This window comes from Tasmannia lanceolata, unplaced genomic scaffold (assembly GCF_043159265.1).
Source record: "Tasmannia lanceolata isolate RefF3 unplaced genomic scaffold, GAP_Taslan_0.1 ptg000005l, whole genome shotgun sequence".
NCBI lineage: Eukaryota > Viridiplantae > Streptophyta > Magnoliopsida > Canellales > Winteraceae > Tasmannia > Tasmannia lanceolata.
In genome coordinates, this window is record NW_027518682.1 from 20,063,968 (window position 1) to 20,089,820 (window position 25,853).

The 25,853-nt window shown below is 38.6% G+C and overlaps 1 protein-coding gene across 9 annotated transcripts; it reads left to right on the top strand.

Annotated features, from left to right (window-relative positions):
• LOC143877877 (C18orf8) lies at positions 1-25,791 on the top strand. Of its 9 annotated transcripts, XR_013250822.1 has the most exons (17): positions 1-902; positions 15,542-15,608; positions 15,935-16,036; positions 16,129-16,185; positions 16,301-16,375; positions 16,491-16,750; positions 16,887-17,149; positions 19,601-19,754; positions 20,185-20,294; positions 20,431-20,518; positions 20,762-21,097; positions 21,223-21,297; positions 21,387-22,096; positions 22,525-22,633; positions 23,321-23,500; positions 25,298-25,511; positions 25,572-25,791. XR_013250822.1 is itself a non-coding variant. In XM_077380172.1 (16 exons), exons 6-16 carry the CDS (start codon positions 16,583-16,585, stop codon positions 25,457-25,459), a joined length of 2,355 nt encoding a protein of 784 aa, XP_077236287.1. In that variant the 5' UTR covers positions 1-902; positions 15,542-15,608; positions 15,935-16,036; positions 16,129-16,185; positions 16,276-16,375; positions 16,491-16,582; the 3' UTR covers positions 25,460-25,791. The 9 variants fall into 9 exon arrangements, 8 of the variants coding, with proteins under 8 accessions (XP_077236287.1, XP_077236285.1, XP_077236286.1 ...); XM_077380172.1 differs by having other exon boundaries at positions 16,276-16,375; positions 25,298-25,791; XM_077380170.1 differs by having other exon boundaries at positions 25,298-25,791.
• The last annotated feature ends 62 nt before the right edge of the window (positions 25,792-25,853 follow it).

Genomic DNA, 25,853 nt, shown 5'->3' on the forward strand with positions numbered 1-25,853 from the left:
AGAAGAAGATTTGTTTTTTCTAATTAGAGAGAGAGAGAGAGACCCCCAATTTTACAAACCCTAACCCATGCTTTCCCGATCTTTCTCTTCTTCTTCGGCCAAAATCCCGGCAAGATCATGAGCTCCGACAGTTTAATTTCCATTTAGATCTTGCCTTTGTTAGTTTCAATCCTTTTACATTAGCAGATCTTGGTTTATTAATCTCAAACCCATTTTTCCCTTCTAAAACCCTAGATCCGATCACCTGAGTGTTGCCACGGTTACTTGCTGTCAATGAACCTTAAGGTCTTCGATCCACCTCACAAAACCAAAACCCAAACCCTAGTCTCGTTCGTCATTTTTTCCTCTATGAAAAACACATTTTTGCTAAATTTCTGCTTCATTTCTCCATTACAACCTATTCGAGATTGAATCTCATTAAGAAGCTCTGACTTGTTCTTAGATCCAAGATCTCTTCGTTTTATACCATCAAAACCTCTTAGAAACCCTAACATTTGCATCTTTTTCTTATGAAACCCTAACTTACACTCAGAAATTTCAGATCTGCTGTTCTCTTTAAAATTTCAAAAATTGCTGGTTCAAATACAAAAGCTCCGGATCTACTACCTCTTCGTCTCCTTAAAGCCCTGTTTTGTTTTTTTAACCCTAATTCTATACTCTCCTTTTTATTTCCGTCGTATTTCTGATCTAGCGAGTTATCTGAGAAGTTTAGTTCTAATGTTACGAAGTTATGTTGGAATTTTGAGCAAAAGGATCTTGGTTGAACTCTATTGAAGAAGAAGATCTGCTGGAATCTAGTGGTGTTCACTACTTCGAGTTTTTCTTTATGTGGAACTCAGCTGAAGAAAACAGAAATGGTGGTTTTATTAGCATATAAGGTGTGATCTCCAATAACCATTCAGGTAATTTTCACTTTATTTCTCTGATTGAATGATTAGCATTGGCTAGTTCATCAGGTAAATTAACTTGATCTTTCCAAGGTTGAATGATTCTATGGATAAATGATCGGATTTTTTTTTATGCTACTATTCTGATTTATATTAATTTTAGTTCATAGATTTAAAAAAAAAATAGAGATTTTCTACGGAAGTTGAATAAATAATGTGTTTTGATTAGAAATCAATGTGGATTGCTTCTCTGTACCTTTTCGTTGTCCATTAGAATTTAATATCAGTGTAATTATGCTAGCAGTTCCTGAAGTGATTTTTTTTATGTCTTGTGGTTTTGCTAACGTTATGGTTTTGTCTATGAGAAACGTTTTATTGAACCTTCACTTTCATCGAATGGGAACTTGATTCTTTGTTCCTTTGTTTCATCTCTTTTATAGCTTAGCTGCAAAGTTGGGGAGTGTAAACTTTTTTTTTTTTTTTAGCTCAGATTATTTTCCCTGAATTTTTCCATTTGTCTCTAGTATACATTGGAAAGGTCGTTGGTTCATGTTAAAATTAAGGTTTGGGTTATTAAGAGTCTAAAAGAAATATGGTCAAGTCATTCCATCTCTATGTTATTCTAACTAAGTTGTTCTAATGGATTCATTCTTTTCAATTCATGTATGCATCCCAAAGGTCAAGAGTATCAATACTACCAAGTCCTCATTCTTCATGCAACTAGCCTCCTTTTGAAAACCTTAAACCTGTAGCCCAAATTTTCCTAGAGAAGACCAGTTGAATTTCAAATGATTCTGATTGCTATTTGTGGGAATTAAACCAGAGGGGATCTCATGTTAAGGAGCATTAAAAGCTCTATTTTTTACTCGTTTTTAGATGGCAGCCCCTCTTTTCCCACGTTTCATTAAATGCCCGCTACTTTTGTCAACATCAAGAAAAGATTGAAGCTTTAGAGGGGTGTCTATATCAAAAACAGCTTTCTATTATTAGCATAGTTAAATAGTAAGAATAGTTGCTTTGATATCGACACTCCTCAAAAGCATCTCTTTTCTTACCCCTACCTATTAAAGAGAGGAGTGCCCATATCAAAACAAAAGTGGGTCTCCCATATATATATAGCTGGATCATATTCTACGGGAGTTTTCTACCGGAGTGAAAGGTGAGTCCAGGGACGGAGCCAGGGGGGTCGAGGGGGCGCACTTGACCCCCCCTCGATTTTTGCCAAATTTTTTTCTGCATTTAGGGTTTGGATAGGTCCAATTTAGGAAGCCGGATTTTTGTTCCCTTCTTCCTGAATGAAAAGTTAGCGGCTTAGTGGGAGGGCTTTTGGTCCCAAATAGACCTGGCAAACAGGTGGGTCGGGTCGGGTCGACCCGCGGGTCATGCGGGTGCGGGTCAAAATGCCCCGCATTCCTACGGGTCAGCAACCAGGTGACCCATACCTAGTGCGGGTGGGTCGGGTCGACCCGCGGGTTACCCGCATGTTTTTCCAAAACAGAGTTTTTATTGGGCGGTGATAAATTCACCCCCTTCTATGTATGAATTCACCCCCTAATTTTCAAAATGGTCGGTACAGCCTACACCATAGGATGATCCAAACCGTCCATTGGTGGGCCACAACGTAAATAGATCGTGCCCCAAAAATATTGCCATAGGACGATCTCAACCGTTCGATCTATAGAAGTTTCCATATTTTCAGTCCCTCTTTAGATCGGAGGGTTAGAATCATCCTATCCTAATGATTTTTTGGGCACAACCTATTTACATTATGGCCCATCAAATGCACGGTTTGGATCATCCTATGATGTGGGCTGTACCTTCCAATCATCCATTTTGAAAAATAGAGATTGTATTCATGCATAGTAAATTAGTAATGCTCATGAGCTGCTGGAAGTTGGGAGTCCTCAAAAAGTGAGATGCTGTTAGAAGGGCTGATTTCCAAACACAAGTGCACTATTCCAGCTCAAAAAGTGAGATGCTCTTAGCCCTTGATCTCATTTTCTATTTTAAAATAAGAAATTTAAAAAAATCCAAAAAATCGCGGGTGCCTGCGGGTTGGCCCGACCCGACCCGACCCGTGTTTTTGCGGGTTGGGTCACCCGCGGATCGGTTTTGGCGGGTCACTAAAACCCCGACCTGTGCCCGCAAATTTGCGGGTGGGTTGGGTTGACCCGCGCGCACAGGTCGCGTTTGCCAGGTCTAGGTCCCAATGTCCCATCGTTCTACAAAATAAGAGGATACGGTTTTTGTGCCTAAACGAGAAGTTTCCGGTTTCAAATATAGGGGAAGACATATTCAACCCTTTTATTACTTGGGACAGCCCACTTTAGTAGTTTAGTGTAAAAGATGAGTCATAAATGTACTGGACGGGGCTGTAAAAAGTAAAAAAATGGACCAAAAATCTATTGTCATTATTTTCCATTTTTTCTAGTTGTGATGGGCTGATGGGTGGCAGTACAAACCCGTAATTTTCAAAATGTACGATGCGGTCCACTCCATACGATGATCCAAACCGTCCATTTATTGGGCCACAACGTAAATAGGTTGCGCCCCAAAAATCATTTCCGTAGGATGATCATATACCTCCGATCCATAGCAAACTTCAATAGATTGAAGGTTCAGGATCATCCTATGGATCGGAGGGTTATGATCAGCCTATGGACATGATTTTTGGGGCACAACCTATTTACATTGTGGCCCAACAAATGGATGGTGTGGAACATCCTATGGAGTGGGCCAAACCATACATTTTGAAAAAATACGGGTGTGTATGGGCACCCATCACATGATTTCTCTTCTACCCCTTTCCCTGAATTTCTACCCTTTTGTTTGTCTTTTCCTATATTAACTCTATTATAGGTAGGGGTGAGAAAAGAGAGGCTTTTGAGGAGTGTCGATATCAAAGCAACTATTCTTACTATTTAACTATGCTAATAATAGAAAGCTGTTTTTGATATAGACACCCCTCTAAAGCTTCAATCTTTTCTTGATGTTGACAAAAGTAGCGGGCATTTAATGAAACGTGGGAAAAGAGGGGCTGCCATCTAAAAAACGAGTAAAAAAGAGAGCTTTTAATGCTCCTTAACGAGTGCACTCGTTAGCAAAACCCTTTTTCATTTATGAATTGCATGAACTAAATTTGCTCTCTTCTGATCATGTACTATATCATACTCGGATAAGAGAGGTATCGTCACCATCAGGATGCTTCAATATTTGTAAACCCATATGTTTCCTTTTCCTTGAACAGATTCATGACTGCCTTTTGGAAATTAAAATAATGTTCTAGATGTTCTTTGCAAGACAGTGTGAGATAATTAATCAAAATTTTGATAGCCTTTACCCTAGCCTATGATAGATAGTCAAAATTACATTAATAAGGCTTGATAATGTGAGTTACAGTTGTAATGATAAAATGAAAGCAGGTTAGACATTAGTGTCATGCCCCTCTTATATTCAACAGAACTTGGTCTAGGGGTTATTTGGTATATATATGGTAGTCAATTACCTGTTTTATCTTTAGCTTCATGATTATAGAGATTCAAAAATTGGGTTACAGATATTCACTGCAGATAGGGGTGTAAACGAGCCGAGCCGAGCCGAGCCTAGCCAGGCTCGGCTCGGCTCGGCCAGGCTCGCGAGCCTTATCGAGCTCGAATTTTATTAATTTCACACCCCTCATCTTCCCTGGACAGCCCTATCTAGTGTTTTTTCACTACTCTTTTTACACTACGGGGGCTGGTCCAAGTAACAAATGGGGTTCCAAAAAAGAAGTGACATATTTTGCCTCCCCCTTTCACTCCCTGGACAACCCTTCTAGTGTATATATTAATATATAACATATATATATATATATATATATATATATATATATATATATATATTTAAATATATTAAATTCTTAGCGAGCCTCAACGAGCCGAGCCTGGCCTAACTCGGGCTCGGCTCGGCTCGTTAAGGATTCGAGCCGAGCTTTTTTCGAGCCTAGCTCGAGCGAGCTTCCGAGCCCGAGCCAAAATTGACACCCTATCTGCAGATTTTGAGGTCATGAATATATTTGTTTTAACTCTGTGTTTATATGTGCATTGGTTGTTGAGGTTCTAGATCCATGTTTATATCTTGTTATATATAAGTATAAATTCAAATAAATAGTGATTCATTTCTTAGTTAATTTTTCTTTTTTAGAAATGTTTTCATAAGAAATATTGGATTTTATGTATGGCCTTGATCCTTTGTAGTATTCTTTTCCCTTTGTCATTTAGGAGATATGTTTAGTCTTTCTATCATTACAAAGAGGCGATGAAGGCGTTAGCCCAAGCCCATCCTATTGAAGGACTTACCCAGTCTTAATAGTAATCCCCCTCTCATTTAGAAATTTGTCGAGCCTTTTAGACATGTACCTTGAAATCGTTAGCCCTCTCATTACGAAGGCGATGATAGCGCTAGCTGGAGCCTACCCCTTTTAGGAGACATGGTATGTCTCAATAAAAATAAAAGCCTATCCATAGAGGACTCGCTTAGTCCAAGTAGCCGTCCTCTTGTTTATTTTTAAGACTTGCCCAGTCTTTTGGATACCCTTAAGCATTAAGAGCCTTTTCATTGCAAGGGCAATGATAGAGCTATCTAGAGCCTTTCTTAGGAGACATGCCGTGTTTCATTTATTCGAGTGATTATCATCCTTTTAGGGAGATAGGCTTTGTCTCTTTGGCTCTATTCGTCACATCTTTTTAGGGAGAATCGCCCAATCTCATCCTTTTCTTTTAGGAGACTCGTCCAGTCTCATTTTCTTGTCAATTCTTTTCTTTTCGGAGACAGGCTATGTCTCATTGATCTTAATGGCCATTTTCATTTGAGAGACAACCCTTGTCTTATCTGCACACTCTTTCAGAGAAGAGCCGTGCAAGCAATCTATCAAACTTCATTAACCACACAGCTTGAGGAGTTTTTTTAGTTCATGATTTTCTTTCTCTCTTTATGAAATCTTGAAGTAATTTATATGTTTTCTTATAGCATTTTTAAGCAATTGTATATATAGGGGAGAAACCCTAATTTGTAATTAATGTCCACATAGTTCGAAATTGCTTTCTCCACTAACAAGTCCAATCTCCAGATCCCCAAAATTTTTAACAACTCATAGATATATAGGTTTGTTAAAGAAATCATAGAAAAGGATAACTCCTGCGTGGAAAAAAAAAAGAAAAAGATATGTGGGGGAAATTCAATACGAGAGATCTTAGCAATAGAGAGACATAAAGATGGTTTGTGTAGTAAACTAGGGTTTGAACAAAATTGATGATAATTCTTTATACGCGAAATTATAAGTTTCATAGCAATGCTGATTGATATTTCATTAAAAAGAAACAATAACAGACATGTTTCCAAAGTAGTCTTTCATTATCGTTGTGAGCATTACAGTATAGAGGGAAGGAGATAAAAGTTAGGAGAAATGAATAAAAAGAACCATCGAATTTGCTTAATCTGAAATAAAAACAGAAAATTGATAATAAAAGATAATAATGGAAACTGACCTTGAGACTTAAGCAACCTTTGATTCCATGAGAGAGAGAGAGAGAGAGAGAGAGAGAGAGAGAGAGAGAGATTGGTAGGATTTGGGTGGGGAATAGCTTCTAAAGTTTTTGGTTTGGAACTACCTACCAGTCTTTCTGAAGCTGTTCATTGACCCACAAGGAAGAAAGTGAACGAAAACGAAATGATAAATTACATCCAGGGCTAGGGCTGCAAATGAACCGAGCCGGCTCGCGAACATGTTTGGGTTCGGCTCGTTAAAAGCTCGGGTCGGGCTTGTTCGTTTACTAAACGAGCCGACCCTGGGCCCAAAAATTAGGCTCGCCAAATAAACGAGCCGAACTTGAGCTTTGTATAGTTCGGCTCAAAAAAGCTCGTGAGCTCGGTTCATAAACGAGTCGAGCTGAGCCGAGCTTTAAAGCTTGGATTATGTTTGTTTTTATATATAAAAAATAAAATAATGTGAGTTGTTTATCACAAATGAAAGTTTGGCCGAGTGGTTAAGGCATTGGATTTAGAGGGGGCTTGGGTTCAAATCCCACATATGTATGTTTTCATCATTCTTGAGACGAGCCGAGCTTTCTCGAATATTTCACGAGCCGAGCCGAGCCGAGCTTTTTCGAAAACTAAATGAGCCGAGGCCAAACATCCCAAAGCTCGGCTCGGCTCGTTTGCAGCCCTGTCCAAGGCCTCTACTTAACACGTGTGGAATCTTGCTTCCAAAAATGACCGAAATGCCCCTATATCATGTGTAAATTTTCAAAGGGAAGTGATATTTACGCCCCATGTTACTTACAAGGGGACACCCAGTGTCAGTGTATCAATGACTAAAGGGGAGCTAATGTACTTTATGTCAGAAGAATCAAATGCGTTTGATTGCCACGTACACTGGCACTAGGTGTCCCTGGTGATCAAAAGGGGCGTAAATATCACTTCCCATTTTCAAAACAGTATTAATCAAGAGGAAATGATTTCTGCACTCGAGCACCGAAACAGGGTGGGGCCATTTGTGGGCAAAGGGATTCTTCGGTGCTCGAGTGCAGAGCAGGGTGGGGAAACAATGATTTTTTGTGGTCACCCTATGCATGAAAGGCCCTTTCTAGCTAAAGGGGAAACAATGAGACAATCAAAAGAGGAAGAACACTCCTATGATCCATAGCCTGGAGAAGTGTCAGATAAAAAGACGAAACCCTTTTAGCCTAAGGGTTGTCCTAAACAAATAAATCTGTGTCTCAAATAGATGATAGACTGGAAGGAATCCCAATAAGGTGTGAAAACCTAAGAAGAGTGAGTTGAGAAGGGAGAAAGACTAAATCAGAAATGAAGCCTTGCACGGCGATCTGAAAGAGTGTGCAGATGAGACAAGGCCTTTCTCTCAAATGAAAATGGCCATTAAGATCAATGAGACATAGCCTGTCTCCTAAAAGAAAAGAATTGACAAGAAAATGAGACTGGACGAGTCTCCTAAAAGAAAAGGATGAGATTGGGCGAGTCTCCCTAAAAAGATGTGACGAATAGAGCAAAAGAGACAAAGCCTATCTCCCTAAAAGGATGATAATCACTCGAACAAATGAGACACGGCATGTCTCCTAAGAAAGGCTCTAGATAGCTCTATCATTGCCCTTGCATTGAAAAGGCTCTTAATGCTTAAGGGTATCCAAAAGACTGGGCTAGTCTTAAAAATAAACGAGGGGACGACTACTTGGACTAAGCGAGTCCTCTATGGATAGGCCTTTATTTTTACTGAGACATACCATGTCTCCTAAAAGGGGTCGGCTCCAGCTAGCGCTATCATCGCCACTCATGCTGTGAGAGGCATTCTTTTGAGAGTTCCTTGGTAGAGCTCTCCATTCACGTGGATGATCTAGAGACTCGTGGGGGCTCGTCCTCCGCCTCTCTCGGATTGGGGTCCACACTACCCTTCTGAGGGTTATTTATTTCATCAAATGCCATCATCACTCTAGTCGTCCGGACTTTCCTCGTCTCCTCATTCTTCGTGGGAAGGGACCCCAAGGTTTTGTAATTGATTAATGAGAAAACGGTTCCTGCGCTCGAGTGCATATCGCTCGAGTGCTGGAAACAGGGGGGAGGGGGCAGGGGGTGATCCAAACCATTCATTTGGAAGGCCCCATCATGGATGGGGTGCCTACAAAAAATCAGCTCCATTGGATTAACATAGGGTGTCTATTTGTGGGGCCAAAAATGGACAAAAACTGTGTCCACAAATCTGTCCATTTTTTGCCCACAAATGGACACCCTAAGGTGATCGAATGGAGCTGATTTTTTGTGATCACCCTATGCATGAAAGGGCCTATCAAATGAATGATTTGGATTCCATAAAAAATGTGGCCCCACCCTATTTCTGTGCTCGAGTGCAGAAATCATTTCCTCTTGATTAATACTGTTTTGCAAATGGGAAGTGATATTTGTCCACCTAGTGCCAGTGTACGTGGCAATCAAATGCATTTGATTCTTCTGACATAAAGTACATTAACTCCCCTTTAGTCATTGATACACTGACACTGGGTGTCCCCTTGTAACTAACATGGGGCTTAAATATCACTTCCCTTTGAAAATTTACACATGATATAGGGGCATTTCGGTCATTTTTGGAAGCAAGATTCCACATATGTTAAGTAGAGGCCTTGGACAGGGCTGCAAACGAGCCGAGCCGAGCCAAGCTTTGGGGTGTTCGGGCTCGGCTCATTTAGTTTTCGAAAAAGCTCGGCTCGGCTCGGCTCGTGAAATATTCGAGAAAGCTCGGCTCGTCTCAAGAATGATGAAAACATACATATGTGGGATTTGAACCCAAGCCCCCTCTAAATCCAATGCCTTAACCACTCGACCAAACTTTCATTTGTGATAAACAACTCACATTATATTATTTTTTATATATAAAAACAAACATAATCCAAGCTTTAAAGCCCGGCTCGGCTCGGCTCGTTTATGAACTGAGCCTAAAAAGCTCACGAGCTTTTTTGAGCCGAACTATACAAAGCTCAAGTTCGGCTCGTTTGTTTGGCGAGCCTAATTTTTGGGCTCAGGGTCGGCTCGTTTAGTAAACGAACAAGCCCGACTCGAGCTTTTAACGAGCCGAACCCAAACATGTTCGCGAGCCGACTCGATTCATTTGCAGCCCTAGCCCTGGATGTAATTTATCATTTCGTTTTCGTTCACTTTCTTCCTTGTGGCTCAATGAACAACTTCAGAGAGACTGGTAGGTAGTTCCAAACCAAAAACTATAGAAGCTATTCCCAACCCAAATCCCATCAATCTCTCTCTCTCTCTCATGGAATCAAAGGTTGCTTAAGTCTCAAGGTCAGTTTCCATTATTATCTTTTATTATCAATTTTCTGTTTTTATTTCAGATTAAGCAAATTCGATGGTTCTTTTTATTAATTTCCCCTAACTTTTATCTCCTTCCCTCTATACTGTAATGCTCACAGTGATAATGAAAGACTACTTTGGAAACATGTCTGTTATTGTTTCTTTTTAATGAAATATCAATCAGCATTGCTATGAAGCTTATAATTTCGCGTATAAAGAATTATCATCAATTTTGTTCAAAGCCTAGTTCACTACACAAACCATCTTTATGTCTCTCTATTGCTAAGATCTCTCGCATTGAATTTACCACACATCTTCTTTTTTTTTTTTTTTCCTCGCAGGAGTTATCTTTTTTTATGATTTCTTTAACAAACCTATATATCTATGAGTTGTTAAAATTTTTGGATCTGGAGATCAGACTTGTTAGTGGAGAGAGCAATTTCGAACTATGTGGACATTAATTACAAATTAGGGTTTCTCCCCTATATATACAATTGCTTAAAAATGCTATAAGAAAACATATAAATTACTTCAAGATTTCATAAAGAGAGAAAGAAAATCATGAACTAAAGAGACTCCTCAAGCTGTGTTGTTAATGAAGTTTGATAGATTGCTTGCAATTGCAAGGAGCATGTGTAACTTTTCAAACTTTGCCACTCAAAGAGAAGTTGAAGTCACATTAAATTGGACTCGCTCAACCCTAACCACTTCTCGTAGTTGGAAACTTGCCGAATATATACAGACGAAAGAAAAGCATAAAACCTAGACGCCTCTGGGGGTTCCCACCTAATCGGGCCTCGTTTGACCCATTCCGAGAGATCCTCCAGCTTGAGTGGGTCCCCTCCACTCACGACACTCTACGAGATTGATTACCTCAGTCACTTAGGAGTTAGGATAGATTGGCCAGCTGTACTTATTACTAAGCCGCAAGTGCGGGCAACTATCTGTGTCTGTGCATTGGTTACGAGATAGGAAGGGTGCGAGCAACTATCTGCCCACATAATGCGTTGGGTCTCTGCTTAAGGCAAGAATATGTGAAATTAACGAAATTGCTTTAGGATGAAAAGATCTGTCTTCGAGATCTGTGTCTGGGCATTGGGTAGGAGATAGGAAGTTTGTAGTCACCTATCCGGCCACATAATGAGTTTGGACTCTACTTCAGGCAATAGTACGTGAAATTTATGAAAATGGTATAGGATGAAAAGATCTGTCTGTTTGGGCATTAGCTACAGAATAGGAAGGTTGTGGGAACCTATCTGCCCACATAACGCGTCCGTTCTCTACTTCAGGCAATAGTGTGAAATTTATGAAATGCTTTAGCAGTATAAGAAAGGGATATTGATATGTTGCAGGGACTCTGCTCAAACTCTAGAAACAATTGTGACATTGGCAGTGAGTGACACATGATCTTGTTAGCAATGGGAACCATTTGGAGGTCATGTTGGGCACTAGTAGAGAGTAGACAAAGCTACCAAGGGCCACACTTCATGGAGAGTTTCCATCTTACTTGAACACTGAGTAGCTTACTTCCTAGTTTCTTCACCGTCCCACTCCTTTTTGTCCTAATTTCTGAGAAAATCCGCATGAGTTTCACTCCTAAGGATGAATTTAAGGTTCTTGAGGTGGAATTTCACCTTAAGCTAAAGGTAGAGTTGAAGGCAAGGAAAGAAGAGACTTTTGGGGGAGGAGATGCATCTATTTGTAGAGGTTAGGCAAGGCCCATTAGTTTTGTTAATTCCATTAAAGGGTGTTTTCGTGACAAGTGACAATATCATAATCCTTGGCTTCTCGAGAACTGAAAAATAAGATGAGTCAAAGTGAAGCTTGAATTTGACCTGTAAATCGGACCATGAGATGAAGTCATTTTGACATCATATTGTGATGTTTGACAGCTCCACTTCATGTGATTGAATAAAAGAAGCGAGAGGGGGTGCCATTTCTTGTTATAGAAAATAATATCCGAGGATTTTTAAGTGAAATAAGTTGGGTTTGTCGCCCCCTTTTTTTGTGATCTTTCATGTGATCAATAAAGGCGTTGAAAGTTGGGTTGCTAGTTTTGGGAAGTTTGGGGATTTTAGGACTTATCTTGTTGGAATGGGTCCATTTGATTTTGTTGATCACTACAATTTTTTGATTGAATGAGGGTCTTAGAGTTTCATTTTTTTGAATGGTAAAGTTTATTAGTGAACCAAACAAAATCTACAATGCCTCAAATAGTCGAGACCAAGGTGGTCTTAAGAAAGCATGCAAGCAACCAGCAAGCTCCTCACCAAGGGTCCTAAAGGAAATGGACTAGAAACAAGAAAGCGTGCAAGCAACCAGCAAGCCCCTTACCGAGGGTCCTCCAAAGGAAATGAACCAGAAACAGCCAAAATCTCTCTAGCAACACTTCACGAGCAAGAATGGACTAGAAACAAGAAAGCGTGCAAGCAACCAGCAAGCCCCTTACCGAGGGTTCTCCAAAGGAAGTGAACCAGAAACAGCCAAAATCTCTCTAGCAACACTTCACGAGCAAGAATGTCAATTGGATCATATTATTGGAATCTCTTTCTTCATTTGAAGGACCAATCTTCTTCAACAAAGACTACATTTGAATCTACATGGAAGAGCCAACACCTTTGCCTTATTGGAGTCGTTGCATCCTATCGGGGCAGAGTAAGTTAATCAAACGTCACCATAATGACCTATGAAAGTACTACATATACGGATATACCAATAGCGCTATGACTGCCAAGATTGAATCCATCAGAATTTAGTATGAAGAATCCTAAAGGAGGAGATCATCATAGGGATGGAGTATTAATGCAGGGTGCGCGGTAGTCAAAGCTCTGATACCACATGATGTAGCATGTGCGGTAGCGAGAGTTTAGATACCAATTGATGTAAACGAGCACAGTAAGATATTAGGGTAATGATTAAGGGCAAGGTTTTAAATTTCAGTTTCGTGGGTGATTTTGGTCCTCACCGAAACCGAAATTTTAGCCGAAATTTTGAAATTTCAGTAGACGCGCTCGAAATTTCGTTTTCTTGGGCCGAAATTTCAGTAAATTCGGCTGAAATTTTGTAAAGGAATAAAACATTAATAAATTTTCACGAATTTCGCCGAAATTTTGACCGAAATTTACATGATAAATTTCATGTAAATTTCGGCAATTTCGGTTTCGGAACATTTCGATTTCGGTCCTCAGTCCTCACCGAAATCCGACCTTGATTAAGGGTAAGAGTGAGGTTAAGGAGCGAGGTTAAGGAGCAAAGTGGTGGTGTTTGGTTGAGTTCCAAAAGGCTTGGGTAAAGGTGAGTAGGGAAGGATGGTATCTGTGACGTTTGCAAGAAAGGGTTTGGGTATTTGTGAGATGTGGTGAAGAAGATGATGATGGTGGAGTTTTAGGTGGGGTTAGGTGAAAGTGTTTGGGCTTGGTGAGGGCTAATTTTGAGTTGGAAAAGGAGAGGGAGATACAGGTTTTGGGTGGAAGAATTTAAAGAGAGGAAAGGAGGCGGATTGAAGATGGTCAGAGGGTGAAGGCTTAGGAGGATAGAAGTGCAACTCTCTGCACTTTCAGGGCAACAAGCTGTCTTGGAATTGTGGCGCTTATAGATAGCAGTTGCTGCTCTTTTCGGCGTTAAAATAGAGCTTAAGTTGTGGGAAATTCAGAGCTTAAAACCACTTACAGTAGAATTAAATTTCAGCCATCAAGCTTGCTGAAATTAAGTTCAGAAATACTGAATTTTTCAGGTGGCTGAATTGAAATGAGCAGTACCAGTTTTAACTTTCTGCAATTTCAGCAATCTAAACCAGTTTGATGTGATGAATGGATGCTATCTATGGCTGTTGACAGCGCAGGTTGCAAGATTGTTTGCCGGATGATAAACTTCAGTGGGAATGGAACTGGAAAAGCTAATTTGTGGCAGCAAGAAGGTAGCAAGACGAGCAACAGATGGTTAGGAAATTTGTGTGCTGCTCTAATTCAGCAGAAGCTGAAACTTGGACTTGTATTGCAAGCAGAAGGGAAAACCAGGAACAAGGTGACTGCTAAAAACGTGAGCTGCAAAGTGATGGTGACTTCTTGTAAAGAAGCTCAAGATCAAATCTTCCAAAGTTGTAAACAGAGCTCAGCGGGAACTTCCTAGCTGCTCCAACAGTGAACAGATGAGGCAAGGAGGAATTTCTGAAATCTGTGTGATGGAAACTAATCAATGGATGATTAGTTCTTTGGTGGAATCTTGACTAGACAAGAAGAGGAGGGTTGATTAGTTGAAATCAAGTTGATCTCCACTATTCTATCTCCAAGAACATTCACTCACACGTTAACAATCACTCACACAAGACGGATTTTCATTCAATAAGAGATGTTTTATTCATAGTATTAAAGCCCTTTCTATAGATAAAGGTAAGTTTACAGTATGGAAGATGAAATAAAAATCGGAAGAAGGCCAAATCTTGCTTTGTCATTTAGAGCTTCTACGTTTGCTTGGCAAGAAAAGACAAAATTTAGCAACGGGTTGGATGCCCATATAGAAACACAAATTCTGAAAACAAAAAAAAATAAAAGAAAGAGACATTCCTCTTCTTGTTCTACGGCCCGTATTGGTGGGCTCTTTCCTATTTAATGCTTTGGGTTTCCACATTGGATACCAGTTTCCAAACTAGCTTACCTAGTTGCTATTTTCATGACGCCCAAAATGGAAACCGACAAATTTGGAATTCCCAAAGTAAAATTAACAAAATAAATATGGAAGTTTCCAACTGAGGAATTCAAAACCCAGATTTAGAACGGAGTTTCTCAATCCATAAACTTGCCAAATTTGAAACTTTCCCAAAATAGAAATATGCCAAAATTAGAAATTGGGAAATTTGAAAGTGCCCAAAATGGTAGGTAAGGTGGGATTCAACCTCAGTCCTCAGAACTCTAGGTTGAAGAATAATGCCTTGACCATTGAGTTAGAGGCTCACCTACTACTAATAGCGCGCGCGCGCACACACACACACACACACTTATACGTATGAATTTGCAACAAATGCATTTTTTTCAGTCAATATAGCCTATTTTGAAATATTCATGGCGACTCTTTTACATGGTTATGTTTATTCATCTTTTCAGAATTTGAAATTAATCAATTCATTTGTTAAAATAGGCCCTAAGAGAATTTTCTTGGACCAAATAATAAATGTGATCTGCAATTGGTCATATAATCGTGGTTGATAGCCCCGGTCTTGAAAACCGGTATAATTCTTTGTTTAGAACTATCGAGGGTTCGAATCCCTCTCTCTCCTTTTGCTCATTGAATCGACTTGTTTCTTTATTGGTTTGGCCTCGCCTGGTGTCATAATAGGGAATGGCTCGGCTAGGTGGAATAGCCGAACTAGAAAAAATCAACAAAAGGAAAATAGATAAATAAAGGTAAATGGGTTGAAAAAGAAAAAAAGAAAGGAAAAAAGAATACTTTTTACGTATGACCTGATCTACTTCTATAATTCCACAATCTGCAAAGTGCTTTAGAGTTTCATGGGCACAACATGCATATGTGTTTTTCTTCTTTGAGAGAAGAGTTCTTTGATTTTTTTTTCTTCTTGTTGAGATCGATTCTCATGCTACCCCTTCAATTTTTATATTTTGCAATTAATTTCTCTATTTTGAGTGGAGTTTGTGTGATCCCTGTCATTATGCATACACATAGATACATACATGCATACAACAATATAGTTATGGCTGTATGAATGCATGTCTCAATGAATGGAAAGTTTTTTTCTTTTTTTTCCCTTCATAACTTCCCATTGATACTTATTGGCTATTTTTCTTTTTTAGTGAGCTAGAAATGAAAGAAAGAAAAACTTCTATGCTCCAACGCATTTTGGTAAATTGTACATCCCAGGTTAGTCACTTGAGTTAACTTTTTCTCATTCAATTCTCTTGCTGATCGGTTTGTGAATTATTTTCAGGTTTAAATTCTTGAAATGCTTTAGGTTTTAATTATTAGACATTTAATTACTACACATCGTTAAGCATTGTCTGTGGAAATAGTATTAATATTGTTCAGGGTATGCAAACATACCCATGTGGATCTCCTCAAACAATTTCATGATTTTAGAGGGACTGAAAAGAACCTTAAAAATTGGTAAAGAAATGCATTTTGACTGTAGAGGGCCTGATTGCCACGTGCACTGAAGACTCTTTCATGATGATTCTCATCTTCTACAGGCAAAAGAGTATGGGAGCTGCATTGCCAGAAAGGTTCCAGAAATTGAGCGAGATATGTGTTTGAAGGAGTTCGTTGCACTAAAAGCATGCATGCAGAATATGGTATTATATTTTTTGAACTATGAACAATACAAATAGTACATCTTTTAGGATCATTAACTAATTGATAAGAATTTTCTGTGCCGCTCTCAAAGCTCAGAGGCAGGGGATAAGGTTTACTACAAGGATATTTTCTGATCTTAAAAGCTCAGGTATACAAGAATCAGAGGCATTCAGTATAAGACACCGTATTATTTCATTAGTAAAGAATTCTTCTGAAGCATTCATATTTGCACTAATAGGATTCTTTTTATGCTGTTCTTAAAGCTTAGAATCAAGGTTTGGGATTGATAACCAGAGTACTTACCAAAAATCAGCCAATTTCTGTTCTTAAAAGCTCAGGTATACAAGAATCAGAGGCATTCAGTATAAGACACCGTATTATTTCATTAGTAAAGAATTCTTTTGAAGCATTCATATTTGCACTAATAGGATTCTTTTTATGCTGTTCTTAAAGCTTAGAATCAAGGTTTGGGATTGATAACCAGAGTACTTACCAAAAATCAGCCAAATTCTATCATTAAAGCTCAGAGTTGAGATAATCAGAACATGTTAGGAAAAGCATCGGGTGAGCACCCTAGGGTTGGTTTAAGTGGATCGGGTGCTCTGTCTCATGTTTATATTCAGCATCCACCCCTAAGATGCAGTGTTCCTGGAGCTAGAGGTTTATACTATGATGACGGGAATAAGTTATTACTCTCGCCAGCATCTGGTGAGGTAATTATGGAATATCATGTGTATCAGTATTTTAAAATTTCATTTCTGGCAGATTGAACTTTGTATAAATATTTTAAATTTTAGTTTCTGGCACATTGAACTAAGTTGATTTTAATGGGAGGGTCTTATTTTGCAGGTTTTTTCATGGAAAATTGGCCAGTTTGCCCTCTTTGATGAAGCTCCTAGTTCTGACCCAATAAGCGAAGGACCCGTTGTATCAATTCGATATTCTCTAGATGGAAAGGCTATAGGGATTCAACGATCGGATCATGAAATTGAGTTCAAAAATAGAGAAACTGGGGAATCTTTTAGCCGAAGGTGCAGGGAAGAAACTGAAAGCATCCTGGGTTTTTTCTGGACAGATTGCCCAACCTGTGATGTTATATTCATAAAAACTAGGTACTGCAGAAAATTCTATCTACTGGGATGTACATATTGGTTTAAAATTTATATTAAATATCCATGAACTTGCATGCATTTCTTTATAGCGCATATTAAATGCATCCCGGTTTTTGAACACAAGCCACTTTCTTTCCTTTAAAAGATGCAAAAGGTGAGTCAGGAAATTCTGGTGCAGGATCTAGATCAAATAAGAACCTTACTGCTGAACAAGTGGATCGGCAGAATTCCAATCTTATGAATAAAGAACTGAGATGCCTCCATGAATAAGCTTCCATGCAAAGAAGTGTTGGTCTCAAGTTGAGCTGGGGCGTCATTTCATTCTCGTAACGGGACACAATATCTTGAGTACCTATGATGGTGACCACATCTGCTGGCATGTGACCACATCACCAAGGGGACGGGCGAATAACATAACGAGAAGACGATAACACTCTCCCTAAAGAAGACAAAACGAAGAAAAAGACAACACCAAGAGAAAGGAACAACTCCAAGAAAAACATGAAAACACTTCCCCTCAAATTGAAGGTTGAATACCTCCAACTAGCAATGAAAACGCAGCCTTACCCCTGCTTTGGAGAGAGGCTGTTTCCGTGATTCGAACCCGTGACCACCAGGTCACAATGGAGCAAAATTTCAACCTTCAACTTGCAATGAAAACGCAGCCTTACCCCTGCTTTGCAGAGAGGCTGTTTCCGTGATTCGAACCCGGACGACCAGGTCACAATGGAGCAAAATACTCTTGATCATGGTTTTAAATTTCGCCCGAAATATTTCGGTTTCGAGACAAACCGAAACGAAATTCACATGAAGTCGTTTCTTTACAAGATTTCGCCGAAATTTTACCGAAATTCCGAAAATTCTCCGAAATGTCGCCGAAATTTCATTTTTGGACTTTTTACAAAATTTCCACCGAAATTTTAAAGATGTACACCGAAATGTTATCATTTCCACCGAAATTTATGAAATTTCCACCAAAGTAGCCGAAATTTCAACCGAAATTGACACAGAAATTTTACACGTTTTGGTTGAAATTAAAAAAATAAACGAAATCATAATCTTATTTTTACATGATTTCGGCCAAAATTTCGGCACGAAACCGACACCTAAACCAAAATTTAAAATCTTGCTCCTGATACATACATGAGCAAAATACTCTAGACTAACCATATTGTGTTTTTTGAATGATTAATATCATTTTATACGGATGCTAAGGTGCTCTTGCTTGTTGATTTTTTGAGTGACCTTTTCCACCCTCCCACTCCCAATCTGCCACCACTTCAGCTCCATTTTGTGCAATTGTGCAAGATTGTGATTTATAAGAAGTGTTGATAACTGAGAAATCGTTAATTCTAATCTCCCTACAGCTAATGACAATAGAAATGCAAGAAACACAAACACAAAAATGCAAAAAACACAAGATTTATGTGGTTCGGCAGTGTGCCTATGTCCACAGGAGAAGAGAGTTTCACTATGTCGATATTAGGGTTTCAAACCCTCTTTTTTACCTTTTATCTCAGCCAAGAAGACACCCCATGGAATACAAGACATCTGCACAAATAGTTTTTTTATCCATGGAATACTTTTTCTCTCATCTACAAGTTGTTTTAAGAAACTCTTTGGGCATTCTATATTCTTATACAGATATTGCTTGCTGCTAGATAGTAAATGCCCATCAATGACTAATTGATAGTGGGGAAATGAGCATGCCCCACCCTCTTTTTTCTGCAAACAATGTTCAAACGATAGTTTCCAGGAAAAAAACTTGTTTCCCATCACAATTACCAATGCTTTTTACTCCCCATTTGCAGCATCCATTTTGCGTATTTGGTCAACTGTTATTGCAATTATTGTAAATTGAGATTTTTCCTGCTTCTATTTCTCTGACTTCTGCTCAGGACTTGGGATTAAGTCACCAAGTTTTTGGCTTGGTTGTTCGTTCTTATATCGTGTGATATGCAGTACCGCCATTATCTGCAGAAATTGACTCGTCCGAAACAAAAGGCTCATCTTGTTTCTTTTTGTGCTTTCATGTTTGTGATTATGTTGGGACTAAAGTGAACCCATGACTTTATTGTGGTAACAAGTCAGTTATAATATAAGAATGTTTGGAACCTTAATTTTAGCCTGTATCTTAAACTAAGTTGAAAGATAAGAATATAGGCTCCAGAATAGGCAATGGGGCATTATCAGTCAAATACTTGAACCTGTTCTTGGAGCTCCTTGTTCTCCTCAATGCTATACACCAAATAGCATTGATTGCAAACTTGGTGAGTTAAATGCATAATGTGTATAATGTTCTTTATTTATGGCCTTTTCTGCCAGACTTTCTTTGCAATTAGGGTGATATTTTTTATGAATGTTTTCTGAATCTTATTAGAGCATATGCCCGATTCTGAGTCTTATTGGAACATACCCAATTCTCATTGCATTAGTATGTCATTAAATCAGTGGATTGGACTTGTTCTCCTATGAACCTGAGTTGAAGACGCTTCGTTTGGTGGAGACAAAGCGACTCCCTGTGAGCTGGTATGCATACACACATGAAAGTCGGATGGTTCTTCTTGCTTCTGGAATGCAATGCAAAACTTTCTATGGATTTCAGGTACACCTGTTTACTTCATCATGGGACGAGACTTCTAAAATTAACGTAAGGTACCGTTAATTAGGTCTCAGCTTTGGCTAGTGTTGTTTCGCCCGCTTAATATCATCTAGTATTGAGTAAGAAAAACTGTAGGAAGTTGACATTCTTTTTTCTGGGAAAGCACAGATGGTACTGTTTATGTAATATGGATGCTGCCTCCCTTCAATAGATGATGACTCTACCATACTCAGCTCTTGCTACTTATTTGATTATCAAATTGATATTTACGGCTCTACCGTACAGTGATATTTAGAACTTCATCGTGAACAAGATTTTGGCCTATAAAGTGCACTTATTTGCCTTTCATTCCTTTAATTCAGTTCCAGTGTAGTATGCAATATGATTCACTTGTTTATATTATATTTTTATCTAATCGTTGCCCTTGTTGAAGTTTTCGTCTGGGGGGCTTATTCGCTTGCCAAAGTTTGAGATGACAATGGCTAAAGCTGAGGCAAACAAGAAGCCTGTCCTAGCTGCAGAAGATATACATATTGTTACAATGTATGTGTTTTCACAAGTATCATGTGCCAATTTAATCCCTTTATTACCATTGTTACTCCTAATTATTATACCTTTATAGCATAATCTTTTAAAATATCTTGTTTCTAATATATGTATTTTTTGTCTATAATCACAGCTATGGTAGGATATACTGCCTTCAAGTTGACAGTGTTGGCATGCTACTCCACTTGTATAGGTTTTATCGCGACGCTGTTGTGCAGCAGGTACTATTTAGGGGTGAATTTTCTTAAATTCAATGTGTTACTGCTTTCAATGCTTGATTATTGCATTTGAGTAGTGAATTCTCCTTTAGACTTTGGGGTTCATTCTCCTTTGGACTTAAATATCACTCTAAAAGCTAAATAAAACTCTTTTAACATTAACGATGGGCAGTACCTTATTTTAGCGATATCTTCAGGCGGTATATATTTTGCTTCGTCTCTAAATGTCACTGACTACCATTTCAGGGATCTTTGCCGATTTATTCAGTCAAGATTGCTGTTAGTGTCGTGGATAATGTACTTCTTGTTCATCAAGTGGATGCAAAAGTTATTATAGTATATGACATATTTGCAAATTCTCTAGCACCGATATCTGCTCCACTTCCTCTTTTATTGAGAGGTTTGTCTAGGGCAGATGGCTCTTCCTCTCAAACTAGTAGCTGGCAAACAGTGAACATGGAGGCAACTGAAACAAGTGCTCATGAAGGAAACGTCTATGGAGATAGCTGGACCTTTCTTAATCCTGACCTCATATGTGATGCTGCCCATGGCACCTTATGGAGGATTCATTTGGACCTTGAAGTGAGTCGCAAAGATGGCTGTTTTTGAGATGTTCAACTAAGGTTATTTTGTGTTCCTTCTCATCAGAAGGGGGAAAATGATATAAAGAAAACACAATTTTCATTAAATTTCTTCTTTGTATCCAGGCAATTGCTGCCAGTAGCTCAGAAGTACCTTTTGTTCTAGAATTTTTGCAGCGGCGAAGGTTGGAATCCAGTAAGGTAATAGCCATCTCATCCTTATGAGGTAAAATTTGAAGGGGATATCATTAGTTCTGGCACTGATGCTATACCACTTTTTTTTTTTCCAGGCTAAGCAACTGTCCTTGCAGATAATGCGTACTGTGATTCTGGAAAGAAGACCGGTATCCATGATTGCTAGGGCAATAGATGTACTGGTCTCTTCTTACTCTCACTCAGTTAAAATGGGAAGTTCTCTTCTGGGAGGAACTGGAAATATTTTTTCAGAAAATCATGTCTCTGCTAGAGGTGAGAGGGCTCCAACTTACGGCATCCAGCATGTGAATATCTCTAGGGAAGTGGTGGGTGAATCTAGGGGTAGAGTTGAGAAGAATGGAAAATCCACCGGACAAGAGTCTACTAGTGGTCTGGAGAATGAAACTCCCAATCTTAATGAAGTCTCCAGAGTAAATAAATCAATATATTCAGTTTCTGACTCTGAGGAGAATGTAAACCTGGAACTACTGAAAAATAATTCAGGAGAGCCTTTTGAAAAGCCCCCGTCAGGTAATCGCCGTGGTTCAGGTTCAAATGAAGGGATAATGACTCGCATGGGTGCCGAAACTTCAGTTGCTGATGTTGTGAGGTCACCTTTACAGTCCGAAGTGCTTGAAAGTAGCAATCCATTGGATTCTAATGCTTCTGAGCACAGGCGGTCTCAAGTTGTGTGTGCAGCTATTTCACCGGATGAAATGTACAGCTTTGTCTTTGCACTTGTTGAGGAAGAGATGACAGGAGACCCTTCTTACTTGGTTGCTATTATTGTAGAGTACCTCCGGAGGTACACCATTTAGGTTTCTTGTTAGCCTTCCATAAGTCATATTTACTTTAGAAGAACGTGAGGACCATAACTAATGTCAGTAAGAAAGCAGGACATTATTACTGTTTTACAAGTTGTAACATTTTTCAACCTGTACGGGTGTAGCTCTTTGGCTTAAAGTCATGGGTATGCTCCCCATTGACGCGAGTTAAATCCCCCGGGCTTACCTGATGCGCGTGGTTTACGGGTGATTGCACGCATCCATTGGGAATACTCCCTCCCTAAAAATTGGGGTGGGGATACGCTATGTCATCCAAAAAAAACATTTGAGGGGGCTGAAACTTCAGCCTTGAATGCTATTTAGTGCAATGCAAATATCGGGCTTTCTTATTTGTTTTTTCATTAGTGAATCTATGTCAGAAATTTTGATCTGTTTCCCATCATTGCAGCGCTGCTTCAGAAAAACTCAAAGTTCATCAGAATATGTATGTAATGACAATACAACTGCTTGCTCGCAATGAGCGTTTTACGGAACTTGGGCTGTTCGTCATTAACAAGGTTAAATTCTGGCCCAATTGGCATATTCATTTCCTCTGAACTACTAATTGCTCTATGGGCCTTTTTTTTGCTTATGCGTGGCAGTAATAAAAATTTCTGTATCTTCATAAGTTCAATACTTCTTTAAGAACATGAATTGTAAGGGTGAAGGTTGCCTCCATTGCTGCTGCGAAGTGGTTTCTGATGCTGAAATTGCACAATTTATAAAGACAGAAGTGCCCAAGAGATTTGGTTTAATCTTTCTATGTGAAAATTTTAAGTATTTTAAGATTGCTAGATTTCCTCTTGTGCTTCCAAGACCATAGTTATGTCATACAATGTCATGCACAAAACATACTCCTATTGGTACCAAATTTGCTTATGCGGTGCACTCTTTGTTTGATAAAGTTTTAGTTGTGTTTCAAAAGGAGAAAAAAAGAATTTTTTTAAAAAAAAAGGAGAAAAAGGGGCTGTGCATGTACATAAACACCATTCGTGAGATGCTGCTGTTATATTTATTTTATGACATCTACGTGAACCATTTTTCCTTTAATCATGTTTCATTCTCATTGGTTATTGCATGGCTCAGTTGTGACCTTATATCCATGCCTTTGAAAAGGGTGGGCGAGGTGGTTTCCATCATTTGTAGACTCTTATTCCGCCAGAGTTCAAGGAAAATTAACCGATTTATATTCGTGTTACATGCAGATCCTAGAGCCCTCAAAAGAAGTGGCTTTGCAACTTCTAGAGTCAGGTCGTCAGAATTTCCAAACAAGAAAGTTAGGCTTGGATATGCTAAGGCATCTCTTGTTGCATCAAGATTATCTCTTGATGCTAGTGCAAGATGGATATTATCTTGAGGCTCTACGATATGCACGGAAGTATAAGGTAATTCCTTATTTCCATTTTGTTGGTCAAAAAAATTAAAAATATCATAACCATTTTCATTAATCTAGTTATGTAGTTCGTGCTCAGTTTCAAACCTTGGTGATCTTGATTATTGGTTGAATTGCAGTACTATATTGTAAGTCTCAAAACACACATATAATATTTTAAGTGGAGCATTGGAGGTTTGTATGATTCACTGGGCAGTTGTATGAACTAGTTATGGATGCCATTAAAAAATTTGATACAGCTCTCGGTTGACTTCCAAAGATGTTCATGCCACTTTTTCAGGACTAAATTGTGACTTGAGTCAGAAATGTTTGCATAGTGTTCCTACCTGCTTAATGTGTACAGTAACACTTGGTATTCCATCTGTAAACTTGGAAGGGATCTAGTGACATTTCTGCGCTCTTGATTAATCAGAAATGCAGAAATGAAGAAATGTTTGCACTGGAAAGCCTCTTTTGGAGTGTATAACAACCATGCTAGAATTTTCTATGATTAGCTTTACTTATGACACTGGACATAGGCAACAGAATGGCTGTAACTTGAACTTGGCAACTTAATGCAAGAATACTACCTTGTTCACAGATGAAGCTCTTTCAAATTAAACTATTTAAGTGACTTGTGCATGGATATTATCATTGAAGTTTATGATATTATTGGAATACTACTTTCTTTTGAATGGGGATAGTGAATTGGGAGCTTCTGTGTGCCCATTAAATTAAGCAGTTCAATGCAATTCTACATAATCAATATGCATGTGTACCTAATGATTTCAATATGTTGATAGAGATTTCGTGTTCAGTTACTTCTTTTGTTACTTTTACTAGAATAGTTTGTGACCAACCAGCTTAAACTTTAAGTTGGCATCTGAAACCAATGCCCGAAACGACCTATCTGGAATCTGGAACTTGAAGCAAGCGATCATAGCAAAGAGAGTTTCATACCTTTTAAGAGAATGTTTACACATATATTAGGATTTTTTGATCCATGGAGCTTCATTTTCAACTTTTCAAGCCAATCTATTTGTGGTCTTGCTTTCTCCTGTGTGCCTTGACAGTTGAGACTAATAATTTTCATTTTTCTATCGGCACCACTAGTTCAAAGTATTTACTCATCAAAGGACTGCCTTTGGTTCATGGCAAGCCATTCTTGGACCCTTTGAAAAGAATCTATAAAAGTAACAGAGAATCATTCAACAAATTCAGAAGAATACCTTGACCATTCGTTTGGAAAAATATATGGATTCGCCAAATTATTTTAATCAATTTTAAAATTTTAATATTTCCAATAATCATATGGTTATAACAAGCAATATATTGATAATTTTAATAGGTTAAGTAAATATTATGTTTTATTTTCATATAAAAAACTTACTATTAGGATATTTAAAGCTCAAAACATACAATAATTGTAAAGTTGAATGGTATTATTCAGAAAAAAATGGAAAAAAAAGGAGATCTAGAAGTCTCGCAAAGAATCTGTAAGTATTGGAATCCAACCTGCGTACTTTGCTCATTCAGAAGAATCCGTGTAACATGACTCTCGTCCAAGCCTCTTTGGCTTTAATATCAGGGGAGTTCTTCCACCCAATTCAAATACATTCCCATTTCTTGTTACTCATTGCCTTTTCATGTTATTTTGCGTAACTAAGGGTGTCCTTATTCATATCATCTTATGTGGGCTAGGCTTCTGTTGCGCTTACTTAGTATTGAAACTGTTCTTATGTGCCATCTTACTGAGATAATAGCTGGGACAGTAATGGTGAACGACTAACGAAACACCGGTGTTCTACAGGTAGATACCATTCGGCCATCATTATTTCTCGAAGCAGCCTTTGGCTCGAATGACTCGCAACATCTAGCCGCAGTGTTGAGGTTTTTTTCAGATTTTATTCCTGGTTTTAACTATACATCTGATCACACTACATACAGTCGCATTCTGGGTGGCATGAGCTGATCTATAGTTGATTTTTGGAGCACATAAGGTGGTACGAAACTGTAACTGGAGCCTTGTCCAGAAAGAATACTACTCTATCAACATGAAATGATACTCTCATTCTATCTGTAGCATTTTAGTGACCTACATATATGCCATGCATTGGCCCAGACTCCGAACTATTTTATCCTTCAGACTTTTAGTCAACCATGGAGAGTGAACATAGTAAAATGTGTAAGAGTAAATTAGATGTAAAGATTGAGGTTTTACAGAATGTATTGGAGGTACAGACTCTTTAAGACCTATTTTGCGAGTTATTTGAAAAGGTATTTTAATGGGAATTGTAACGACAACCTATTTTGCTGAGTTATTCTTGAATCCAAACTTTGTAACCATGAAGAGGCATGGGATAACG

Excerpts from the sequence above, each read along its gene's own strand:
- LOC143877877 (XM_077380172.1), top strand. The coding sequence starts at position 16,583 with ATGTTAGGAAAAGCATCGGGTGAGCACCCTAGGGTTGGTTTAAGTGGA. Across the intron at positions 16,751-16,886 it reads TCTCGCCAGCATCTGGTGAG|GTTTTTTCATGGAAAATTGG; the intron begins GTAATTATGGAA and ends CTTATTTTGCAG. Across the intron at positions 23,501-25,297 it reads GATATGCACGGAAGTATAAG|GTAGATACCATTCGGCCATC; the intron begins GTAATTCCTTAT and ends GGTGTTCTACAG.